This window comes from Callospermophilus lateralis, chromosome 2 (genome assembly GCF_048772815.1).
Source record: "Callospermophilus lateralis isolate mCalLat2 chromosome 2, mCalLat2.hap1, whole genome shotgun sequence".
Classification (NCBI taxonomy): Eukaryota; Metazoa; Chordata; class Mammalia; order Rodentia; family Sciuridae; genus Callospermophilus; species Callospermophilus lateralis.
This window is the reverse complement of record NC_135306.1, coordinates 180,510,046-180,522,260: the sequence shown is the minus strand read 5'-3', so window position 1 is coordinate 180,522,260 and position 12,215 is coordinate 180,510,046. Positions and strand designations below refer to the sequence as shown.

The 12,215-nt window shown below is 39.2% G+C and overlaps 1 protein-coding gene across 1 annotated transcript in view; it reads left to right on the top strand.

Annotated features, from left to right (window-relative positions):
* The first annotated feature begins 2,786 nt into the window (after positions 1 to 2,786).
* The window catches only part of Cstf3 (cleavage stimulation factor subunit 3), a 77,317-nt gene continuing 67,888 nt past the window's right edge, over positions 2,787 to 12,215 (top strand). Inside the window, exon 1 of the mRNA XM_076847021.1 lies at positions 2,787 to 2,992. Coding sequence (XP_076703136.1) covers positions 2,966 to 2,992 — 27 coding nt within the window. The 5' untranslated portion in view covers positions 2,787 to 2,965. The remainder of the gene's footprint in view (positions 2,993 to 12,215) is intronic.

The following is a 12,215-nucleotide window of genomic DNA, read 5'->3' as shown; positions in this document are numbered from 1 at the left end:
TCTAGGGAATTCAATGACACCTTTTTAAATTTATTCCTTAAAGAAATCATCTCACTGGACAAACTCCCAAAAGCTTTTTACTCAACTGGTCCGGGACCTCCCTGGTGGAATTCCTGATGATGATCAATACTTTTTTGGTTACACCTTATTACCTTCATGGGGAAATGGGGCACAACATTGGGTCCTCTGAAATCTGTCAAAAACCTCTACCTTGGCCAATGAGACAGCCTGTCCATCTCAAATTTACAGACTTCTCTGGACTCCTTGGCCAAGGTAGTGCTAGATAACTACAAGCCATTAGACTTTTAGCGGACCAAGGGGGAATTTGTGCTATAGCTAAATTTTGCCACATTTATATTAACACCTCCTCACAGGTGTAGACCAGTATTAAAAAATCAGGCAACAAACATCCTGGCTAAAATAGACCCTTGACCACCACACATCCCTTTTAGATGGGATGGGGACAGGCCTAACTGACTGGTTCTCCAACTTCTTCTCCTGGATACCAAGTGATGTTAAATCTATTTTATTAGGTCTTCTCTACCTCATTCTGACTACCCTGTTCATCATTGCCATTGTATATGTGTCTTTCCATTACTGCTCTGTTGCTCTTCTACCCTTTGTAACTATAAAACAAAAAGCTAGAAGAGAGAATGGCAACAAGTAAAAAGCTTCCCATTCTAAAGACTCCCTTCCTCATCCCTTTTCAGCAGGAAGCAACTTGGAGAGGTCACTGCGCACTTTCCATAGAAATGGAAGCTAGAAATTGACAGTGGGGAAATGTAACAGGTGTTCACTTTATACTTTAATTATATATCCCTTGTTGTTTTAAAACTTACATGTTTTTTTTTTCTTTTTCCCTGACCTTCTCCTCCCTAATCTCATTTCTCTGAATCACCTCTTTAAAAACAACCCCTGCTCCCCTTGATGAGGAGAATCACAGGCTCTAGGATAGGAGTCCCTTGTGTTTTTCCTTTGCTAGCAAAGCAAGAAAACTTTTTTTTCTCAAAAACTGTCTTCATTATTAGATTGGCATTGAGGACAAGCACTGAGCTCTTGGTTACACATGTTCTGTCAGAAATTATAATTCACTTATTATTTTGGGAGACAGTCATTTCTGAGCTCTTCTGGGGACATCCTGAAGTCTGAGTTACTTTGTTACTGAGGTGAGTGTGTGTTCAAGGACAGATAACTGCCTAGGGTAGGAAAGAAAGGTAACTCTGTTTCCCAAGATTAGGGAAGGGAGAGAGGATTATTTGTAGATATATTATTTTTATAGCTATCAACAGAAAAAAGTTAAAATGAAGTAGTATTGATTCACATCACTTAAAATGGATTCAGAGGTTAGTCAGATCTCAGATATGAGATCTTTATAAGTGGGCTGCAAGCATTCTCTCCCTCCAGTTGTGAGTTGACCTTTGGATTTGCCAAACCAGCACTGTTAAGCTCTGCTGACTTCTGCACATCAGACTTCTTCCTCCAAACCACCCATAATCTGAGAGGGCGTCCAATCCCTTTCTTACAAAACAGTTTAGCCAATTTTGTAAAACCTTGGAGCGGATTTTCATGGTTGCTGGAGTCTGTGTTTTCCCAAATTGCAGTCCTAAACAGCATCAAATAAATAAGATTTCTTTCTTTGTTTTCCATTAATTTTATTCTCAGTCAACAGCAAAATATTGGAAATCACACAACTATATCAACAGGGTTGGGTAATTTTTGTGTGTACCAGGGACTGAATTCAGGGGCACTTTACTACTAAGCTACATCACCAATCCTTTTTATTTTTCGAGACAGGGTCTCACTAAGTTGCTGAGGGTCTTGCTAACTTGACCAGGCTGGCCTTAAATTTGCGAGGCTCCTGCCTTAGCCTCTCTAGTTGCTGCAAATTACAAGGGTGCGCTAATATACCATCTAGGATAGGGTAGCCCTATGCTACAATTATAGTAGTAGTATGCAACTGTTAAAAAAGGATGAAAACAAAGATTTTCATTATTTCATTCCTAAATTCACTGGTAGGGTGTGACCACCAAGATATACTAAGCGAAAAAAGCAAGTGTTGCTAATCCAGCGGCGCACTCCTGTAATTCCAGCAATCTGTGAGGTTGAGGCAGGAGTATAAGGAATTTAAGGGCAGCCTGCGCAATTTAACCGGATCCTGTCTCAAAATGAAACATCAGCTGGGTGTGTAGCTTAGAGGTAGTGCACCCCTGGTTTAAATCCCCAATACTGAGCAGGGGATGGAAGAGGAGACTGGAATGAGACCTTTTATAACGATCCTTGATGGGAAAACGAGATGTTGAACTGAAAACCCGGTTCTTCGAGACGTACACTATACAACGGGAGAAAGCGATTATAAGACTTAATATGTGCTTAATTTGTTCCTCCTACGCCCCAGAATGCATTAGTCGAAACGGCAGAAAACTTCCACGGACTCCTTAAGAAACTACAAAAAGCATAAAAACCTTAGCATTGCGCCCTAAGATGGTTAGTTTGCCTGAATTCAATTGATTTGCAGTCAGGCGTCCACAGTGAGGAAGCGGGCTTTACCACTTAATAATTAAATTCCAAGAAGCGCGCGAGCTTCCACGCCAATAGCTTCCCGCTTGTCAGCCGGTCTCAGCCAGTTCCGCAACAGACTCACCAGCCTAGGGCCGTGACGTTAGCTCACGCACTGGCACCGCCCCCTGAGAGCTGTCTTGAGTCTGCGCGCCCAGAATAACTGGCGAGTGGAGGCTTAGCCCCGCCCTCTGCCCCCGGAAGTTAATAGGAAGCCACACCCCCTTCTCCGCCGGCAGGGGCGCAGCCATTTTAATTCATATCTGAGTGGGCGGTGGCGATTCGTGTTGGCGGTCTGACTCCGCTGGGCAGGGGCTTACTTTGCTGGTTTGGGGGTTGTTTTTAGTTTAATTTTTCTTTTCTAGCTTCCCATCGTCGGCCAGTGCGCACGCTGTAATCATCTGAGGCCATGTCAGGAGACGGAGCCACGGAGCAGGTGAGGAAGGAGATTGCGGGGCCTCGTGGCGACCTCTTCTCACCACGAGTCTGTTCGTCCGAGTACTCCAGCCATGTTCGTAGTTAGTGAACCCGAGGGACCCTGTACTGAAGAATGGTGGGAAAGAGGAACATGATCTAGATTTAAATTTTTTTTTTTTTTGCTTTTCTGTCTTAAGCGTTAAAACGAATAAATGTTGAACTTAGACAATAGCTGGGAGGCTGCTTCGTCTTAGTTAGATTCATGGGAATGCTCTGGTTGGGATGTTTTTTATTTGGTTTCATTTTGGTGTTCGCCTGATGAGGAATTGGTTATGTTAATATGTATCTGCTGTTTCAGAAACTTGACAATGTTTCCTTCGCGTCCGCCCTCCTCCACAATACACGCTACGCAGAAATAGGTTACTAGCTTGAGAACAAAAATTTTGAGATGAAACTAACCGGAAAAATCCTTGAAAGAGTGAGTGATAGAAGAAGCAGCCTAGAAATACAGCATGGTTATGCTGAGGTTTGGGGAGTTCTGTGGCTTTCCTCACTTTTTTCCCTTTTAGCCACATTTCATTTTCGTTTTTGCGGCTACACAGACGTTGCAGAATTTGTTAAATCTAAAACGGGATATCTTTTTTGTTATTGTTGTTATTGTAAACAAAAGCGTCTGTTTTAGTAGTAGATATGAGTGACATTTAGATATTTTAAAATTTACCTTCTTAATTAAGTGGCTTGCTCTTTATGTTCTGAATTTTGTAGACTAGATTTACCTTTTCTTGTGAAAAGGAAACTAATTTTATGAAAGAGGTCATTAAATGTGCTTTTTGATGTAAGGTCTGGTATGATTAGATATTTATTTTTTGATATTAGTCTTGGTGGAACAGATAGTTTTTAAAATGGAGGATAGCTTACAAAGTCTTTTTCTTGCAATTTTCCATTGCCATAGCAACAAAATACACTTAGTTCTCAGTGGAAGCTTTTATTGGAGTTTGACAGGTGAGGTTAAATAGGTCTGTTATTTACTGTATAGATTGGGTAACTATAAATTTTCATTTGTTGGGAAAGTTGGGCTTTTGCTTCAGGACTATTTTCAATATGGAAATCTTTACAGTATTTACATTGTAGTGATAACTAGGATGTCCACGAATGTAAAATCTTTAAATTATATCCAAAATTTTAAGGCCTAGTGTGGTGGCATGCGTCTTTAATCCCAGCAACTGGGGAGACTAAGGTAGGAGGATCTCAAGTTGAAGCCAGCCTCAACAATTTAGTGGGACCGGCTCAAAATAAAAAAGGAACGGGGATGTGGCTCTGGAGTTAAGTATCTTCCATTCAATCCCAGTACCAAGAAAAAAGAAAAAAAACCTGTTTATTTCATGCATCATTTTGTGGACTGTTGTTTCGCATCTGAAAGCAAAGGAGGTAGGGTATTGAGGTATCATTGCATGCTTTGAAATTCATTGGTTTTTGTTTTGGTTTTGGTTTTTCATTTTTTCCTTACCTGTTGTTGTCATGACCTTGAATATTTTAGAACTTTTTTGTACTGGGTGTTGAACCCTGGTGTACTTTATGCTTGAGCAACATCCCAGTCCTTTTTATTTTGAGGCAGTGTTGCTAAATTGCTGAGGCTGGCCTTGAATTTGTGATCCTCCTTCATCTGCCTCCTGAGTTACTGGGATTACCAGGGTGTGTCAGTGTACCTGGAGGAGGACTGTGGGGGGGGGTGTGTGTGTTTGTGTGTGTGTGTTTTAAATAGTTATAGATTAACACAATACCTTTTTAAAAATTTTTATGTGGTGCTGAGGCTTGAATCCAGTGCCTTACATGTGCTAGACATGTGCTGTACCACTGAGCCACAATCCTAGCCCGAACTGTGATGTTTTAATGGGGGTAAATGGTGATGAAAATTTATACACAACCCCAATTTTATCATGAAACGTTTAAAACACAGAACAGTTGAAAGAAAAGTGCCATGAACACCTACAATACAATTTGTCACCAAAAACCACCAATCCCTCCTCGCCCCTTTGTTGTTACTAGGAATTGAACCCAGGGGCACTTAACCACTGAGCCACATCCCCAGCCCTTTTTTAATATTTTATTTAGAAACAGGGTCTCCCTGAATTGCGTAGGACCTTGCTAAGTTGCTGAGGCCGGCTTTGAACTTGATCCTCCTGATTTAGCTTCCTGAGCCCCTGGGATTACAGGCATGTGCCACCATGCCCAGCCCCCCCACCCCTACCGGGATTGAACCCAGGAGAACTTTACCCCTGGGCCATATCCCTAGCCCTTTGTGTTTTTTATTTTTAAACAGGGGTCTCAACCAAGTTTTGGAGACTGGGCTCGAATTTGCAGTTCTTTCTCAACCTCATGAGTTGCTGGGATTACACACATGCACCACCATACCTGGCCAAAAAAATTTTTTTAAATAAATTCTGTTCTGTGTTCAACTTACTGCTTTATACTTTTATGTAAAGAAGAGATGCTTCTTTCTTCTTTTCTCCTATTATATGTACTAGGAATTGAACCCGGAGCTGTTTGCCACTGAGCTATGTTCCCAATCCTTTTATTTTTAAATTTTGAGACAGGGACTCATTATGTTGCTTAGGTCCCTCTAAGTTGCTCAGGCTGGTCTCTGATCTGAGCCTCCTGCTTCAGCCTCCTGGGATTACAGGTGTGCACCACCATGCCTTGCAAAGATTTTACGTAATCTTTTAATGTAAATATTTTTTCGCTGGCACAGTGGCCCATGCCTGTAATGCTAGCTACCCCAGAGGATGAGGCAGGAGGATCGAAAGTTCAAAGCCAGCCTCAGCAAAAGCAAGGCACTAAACAACTCAGTGAGACTCTGTCTCTAAATAAAATACAAAATAGAGCAGAGGAGGCTTAGTGGTTGAATTTCCCTGAGTTCAATCCCTGGTACTCCCCTCAAATTTTTTTTTTTTTTGTGAGTGTGATGCTGGAAATTGAAACTAGGGTCCTCCTGCCCCCTGCCCTCCCTACTGGGAATTGAACTTGAGTGCTGTACTGCATATATAGAACTACATCCCCAGCTGTTCTTCATTTTCAGACAGGGTCTGGCTAAGTGTGCCTAGGCTGGCCTGGAACTTGCTATTCTCCTGCCTCAGCCTCCCAAGTAGCTCCCAATTACATACCTGGAGTGGCTGATCTTCCTTCCTTCCTTCCTTCCTCCCTCCCTCCCTCCCTCCCTTCCTTCCTCCCTCCCTCCCTCCCTCCCTCCCTCCCGCCTTTATTGTGTGTGTGTGTGTGTTTTAAATGTGGTGCTGAGGAATGAACCAAGCTACAGCCCCAGCCCCTGGAGTGGCTCATCTTCATATCATACCTTCACTTGCTTTCTTGTCCATTAATAGACTGAAGCAAATACCAGATATTATACAATTCAGTTTTAATTGAGATAGTAATTAAATGATTTGTAAAGAAAGAAGAATGAACTGTACCTTGCTCTCTATATAAGACAGTGATCATTGAAAGTCAGTAGAAAGAGTGCCTAAAATGACCTGAATCAGATCATAAAAAGACTATAAACAAGATTAAAGAATAATAAGAATAAAACCAAATTATTTAGAATCATGGATTTGTTTTGGAAAGATTACAAGGGATGGATTGGGTGGAGAAAGATCCCACAAGATAACAGGCGTAGACTTCTTTTAGCCTTTCAGTTGGCATGGAAGCTCTCAAGTTTGTAGAGTAGACCCAATAATACCTTAATTTATTACTAAAAAATATGAAGTTATTCCTGAACTATGGTGCCTTCCCCATTGTCCAGGCTACTTGGAAGACTGAGGCTGGAGGATAAGTTTGAGGCCAGCCTGGGCAACTTAGGGAGACCCTTTGAAAAAAGGGGGGTAAGATATAGCTTGGTGATAGAGTACCCTTGGGTTCTAGCCTCAGTACCTGTCCCCCAAATATTATGATTTTGTGATTTGTGGTCTTTGAAAGACAGCGGTGATTATTGAGAAGCAAAATTATTGCTAATGTTTATTTTTTTAAATTCTTGTGAAGGAATTCAGTTTTGCTTTAGTGTTTAAGGAAATTCTGGAGCTCCTTGTTTATTATGTCCAGTCCTGTGCCCTTCCTCCCATACTGTCACCACAACAGTTTACTTTTTTGCCAGTTTAATGATGATAAAGCTAAGTGAATGTGGGTCTCTCCTCCCCGCAACATCTGATTCTTTTTGGAATTACAGCTATATTTTTATTTCATATGTGTTTTTACTGCTTGGTACAATTTGATCTCATTCTTCCTTCATTTAACCTTGTGCACTACTCCAGCAGCATATAATAGGCCATTACTTCCCCATCTGTTCCAAGCTTCTTGAGTTGAAGGAACTGCCTTCAGATTTATGTTAAAAACCTACAAAGTACTATTTTTTTTAAAAAAACACAATACCTTTGTTTTATTTGATTATTTTTATGTGGTGCTGAGGATATAACCCAGCACCTTGCATGTGCTAGGTGAGCATGTTACCGCTGAGCCACAACCCCAGCCCTACAAAATACTATTTTGAGTCTTATATGATTCAATGAGTGGATTGATTTTTTTTTTTTTTGCATATAGGAACTACTGGGATGACAGGTGTATAGCTAATTTATACAAAGTTTAGTATTTGGGGCATACAAGTGGATTATTTTAAAGATGGCTTGGATAAGAGGAAGAAAAGAACTTTTGTTTGGACAAGTCCATTTATCTGAACCTTTAAGCCTCTCAAATTGTGTTTTCACACTCTTCAGGAAAGACTACTTTAACTAACCCTTTCTCCTGGTGCTGATGCTTGAATCCAGGGCCTGGGCCTGGTACCTGCTAGGCAAGGGCTCTATCACTTAGACACATCCCCAGTCTTGTATTTCACTTTTTAAAAAATGTCTTTTCTAGCCAGATATAGTGGCCTTTGCCCATAGTACCAGCAACCCAGGAGAAGTGTAAATTGGAGGCCAGTCTCAACAATTTAGTGTTTTCCTATTAGTGAAAAATAGGTTTGGGAAGATACAAAAAAAAAAAAAATGGAAAATGTGTTCTGCAGTGTACTTATTAATGAGGAATGAAAACAGCAACCTTGTTTGTTTTGTTGAGTAACCATTTGAAGTTAAGGAAATATATGTGGGGTTAGGAAGAGGTGGAAGAGCCATTGTGTATGTTGCACAATGTGTTCTTGGGTTGAATTATTTTTTAATCTGTCTAGTAAAAATTTCTGTAATAGCCTTTTCTTCTTTCCCTTCTTGTATTTTAATGATTTTTACTTGAACATATTTCTGGTGTTTTTTTGTGTTGGAGTGGTGATACTGGGAATTGAACCTAGGGATGCTTACCCATAAGCCACATGCCCAGCTCTTTTTATTTTTATTTTGATATAAGGTCTCATGAAGTTGCTGAGGCTGGCTTTGAACTTGGAATCCTCCTGTGTCTCTGAGATTACAGGCATGTGCCACTGTGCCTGGCTTACTTAACAGTTTTGAGTGGGCAAGTTAACTTCAACTTTATTGTATTTCTTTTACTCTTTGGAAAGGCTTTCTTATTTATTGTGGTGGGATCAAACCATGTGCTCTATCACTGAGCTATATCTCCAACTCCAGATCTTTATTCTTAATATTTCTTAGGGATACCAGACATTAGAAGATAGTGTATGTGGCAGTGATTTTTATCCTCAGTATAGTTAATCTGTGCTTAGTATTGGTTTTTCTTAGAGTTACAACAGAAAGGTACTGTTAGGAGTGATTGTGTTCTTCAACATAGATTGTATCAGGGGACATAGGGATTATTAGAAGGGCAAAGTCTGTACTTGGCTGTTTGTACTCATTAGTTGGGCAGTTGCCAAAAAAAAAAACAAACTGTCATAGTTTTAAGCTTTTCTACCATATTTCTAAATGTATATGCCTTTTGAAGATCTAATTGTGAATTTTGAGTTATTTTGTTTTGTTGGATAGCTGGTAATGGTGTGGAAATTGATCTGAAAGGGATTTGAAGTCTGATGGTGTGGTACACCTGAAGTCCCAACTACTTAGGAGGCTGAGCAGGAGAGGAGAATCACAGATTCGAGAATAGCCTGGGCAACTTAGGGAGAACGTGTCTCAAAAAAAGTGGTGGGACTAATATACATTAAATATTGAATAAAATGAGAAGCGCAAGACTATCCCTTAATTGATGTTTTTCTATTGTTTAACTTGGTTTATTTTTAAGATGATGACTATACACTGTTATAATCATTAACAAAATATCTTGGCTACTCTTGATTGAAAGAGCCTGGTCTTCCAAATACCAAAAAGGTCAAGATTTTTATTTATATATTTTGTTATTATTTTGTGGTGCTGGAGATAGAACACAGGGCCTTGTATACCTCATGCTATATCACCAAATTATAGCCTCAGCACTTATATGTATATTGTAGCCATTTGTTTCCTAGGAGATGAATAAGCAAATTTAATAAGCTATGCAATAAGTGTAGTTTATTTTAAAAGTTTTTTAATTGTTTGCATGTGTAGAATTTTAGTCTTTGGAAGAATTGAAGAGTTCATAATACAGGATACATGTTCAGTTTTGTTCCCCAAAACTCAATAGTAGAGTTCAGTTGCATTGATAAAGGAACACAGAACTAAGCTGGCTTCTAGTCCTTACCACTAGTCATATAAAATACTTTATTCTCTGGGCATGTGAGTTGGCTTAATTAAGTTACTATTCTTAGAGTCTTACAGAGTGCTACTCTGGTCTACTTCTAATTTTGAAAAACAAAAAGTTAACTACAGAGAAACTTAGGACTTTCAAATATATATTATGTGCACTTCTTAATATTGTAGCCAAAATTTGTTAGAATGACTTGAATCTGGTGTCACTGTATTTTTAATGGTATGTGATGTTTTGCAAACATATATTACAGAACAGATTATATAATAGTCATTCTGGTTAATGATGGCTGTTTCCTAATTTTGTCATGTGGATTTCATGGTGTTCATACAAACCTAGATGTTAGGACCTATGGCTCTGGAGGATGTGTATGTGTGGTAGTCTATTTCCCTGTTCTAATGCCGTAATGAACAAAACAACACAAGATTAAATCAAGCACCAGAGAAAGTGATGCAATCAGGACCTCTGAAGAGTTGTGAAGGGTGTAGCTTAGTGGTCAAGTGTTTGCCTGGCATGTCCAAGACTCTGGGTTCCATCCATAGCACTGCAAAATAATGATGATAATAATAATAATAATAATACATGAAATATATGAGATGGTTGCTGTTCTTACAGGGCATTCTGTTTTATAGTAAACTTTTTAAAATGGTATATACTAAGATGATGACTATACACTGTTATAATCATTAACAAATGATACATACAACAGTAACATAGCTATTTATTTTCATTAGTGAGTATTATATACAGTAAGTAATTGTATGTGCCATACTTTTATATGACTGGTGATGCAGTAGATTTGTTTGCAGCAGCATAAACACTTGAGTAATCTTTTGTATATTAAGATGGTAAAGATCACTAGGTTGTATTGTGATGGAGTTTTTCATTCAGCTCCATTATAATCTATTGGAGCCATCATAGTATATGACATTGAGACCCTGTGTCAAAAAAAAAAAAAGGGCTGGAGATGTAGCCCAGTGGTAAAATGACCCTGGGTTCAATTCCCAGTACCAAAAATATTAACAAAATGCATATTTGATATAAGTAGGAAAAAAACAGATTGTTTGAGAATAGTATTTTACTGACAACCTCCCACAGCTATATTTAGATAGAGAGGAAAATACTCATTACAAAACCAAGGTTGAGGCTGATCTGCTTATTTAGTTGCTGATGGTCAAGAGTCCTTTAACTTACTATCTCATCCCCCCTAACCCAATACCTTTTTTTTTTTTTTTTTTTAATGGCAGTACTGGGGATTGAACCCAGAGGCTCTCTACCACTGCACCACATCCCCACCACTTTTTATGTTTTTAATTTTTTTTTTTTTTTCCCAGCACCAGGGAGAGAATCCAGGGACACTGAGCTACATCCCCAAACTTTTTTTTTTAGTACAGGAGATTGAACTCAGGGGCACTCAACCACTGAGCCATATCCTCAGCCCTTTTTCATATTTTATTTTGAGACAAGGTCTCACTGAGTTGCGTAGAGGTTCCCTAAGATGCTAAGGCTGGCTTTGAACTCGCAATCCTCCTGCTTCAGCTTCCAGAGTCGCTGGAATTACAGGCGGGTGCCACCACACCCGGCATCCCCAACTTTTTGAGACACAGTCTTGCCAAATTTCCGAGGCAGGTTTAGAACTTGGAATCCTCCTGCTTCCGTCTCCCCATTATCTGGGATTATAGAGGTGTGCCAGTGCACTCAAGTATCCCCCCTCTTTTATGTGTATCACATGTATTAAGATGATCTCTCTTTTAATTCAGTTTGAGCCTAGCATAATACCCTGTTCCTCAAAATTTTATTTGGAGCAAAAACTTAGTCCGTTTTACCTCTGTAATAATAGGAAGAAGAAATTATATAATCATGTTTTTGGGTTTTTGGTCCCTTTGAGTTTAAACCCAGGGCCTTATGTATGCTAGCCAAGCTCTCTACTACTGAGCTATACCCTTACCTCTATATAGTTCTTTTTTAAAAAATATATATTTATTTTTTAGTTGTAGTTGGACACAATACCTTCATTTCACTTATTTATTTTTATGTGGTGCTGAGGATCGAACCCAGGGTCTCGAATGTGCGAGGCGAGCACTCTACTGTTGAGCCACAAACCCAGCCCCTCTATATAGTTCTTCTAATCATGTTGTTTGTCATCTCTCCACACTCTACCCTCCCATAGCCCTGGTGAAAGTTAAGAGCTAATATAGAAAGTGATTTTGAGTTTCAAGAAAGTATAATTCATGGAGTTTTCCCAAGACTGTTATCTTAACTGAGTTTTCTTAACTGTTATCCACTGTTAAGAAAAGACTATTAAAAGTTATCCCGTTCTCCAATTATGTTACGTCGAGACTGAATTTTCTTAATATACTTCATCCAAACCAGTATATTGTAGCAGATTGAAAGCAGAAGCAGAATATTCATAGGTAGACTTTTAAAAGGTCGCAAAAATGTAAAAGGAGTTCAGTGGTAGAGCACTTGCCTAGTATGTTCAAGGCCCTGGGTTTGATTCCCAAATACTGCAAAAAAGAAAAAAAAAAAGGATAAAAACAAAAACAGTACCATTCATTGTTTCTGTTTTGTTTTTAGAAAATATATTTTCATAAAATGTT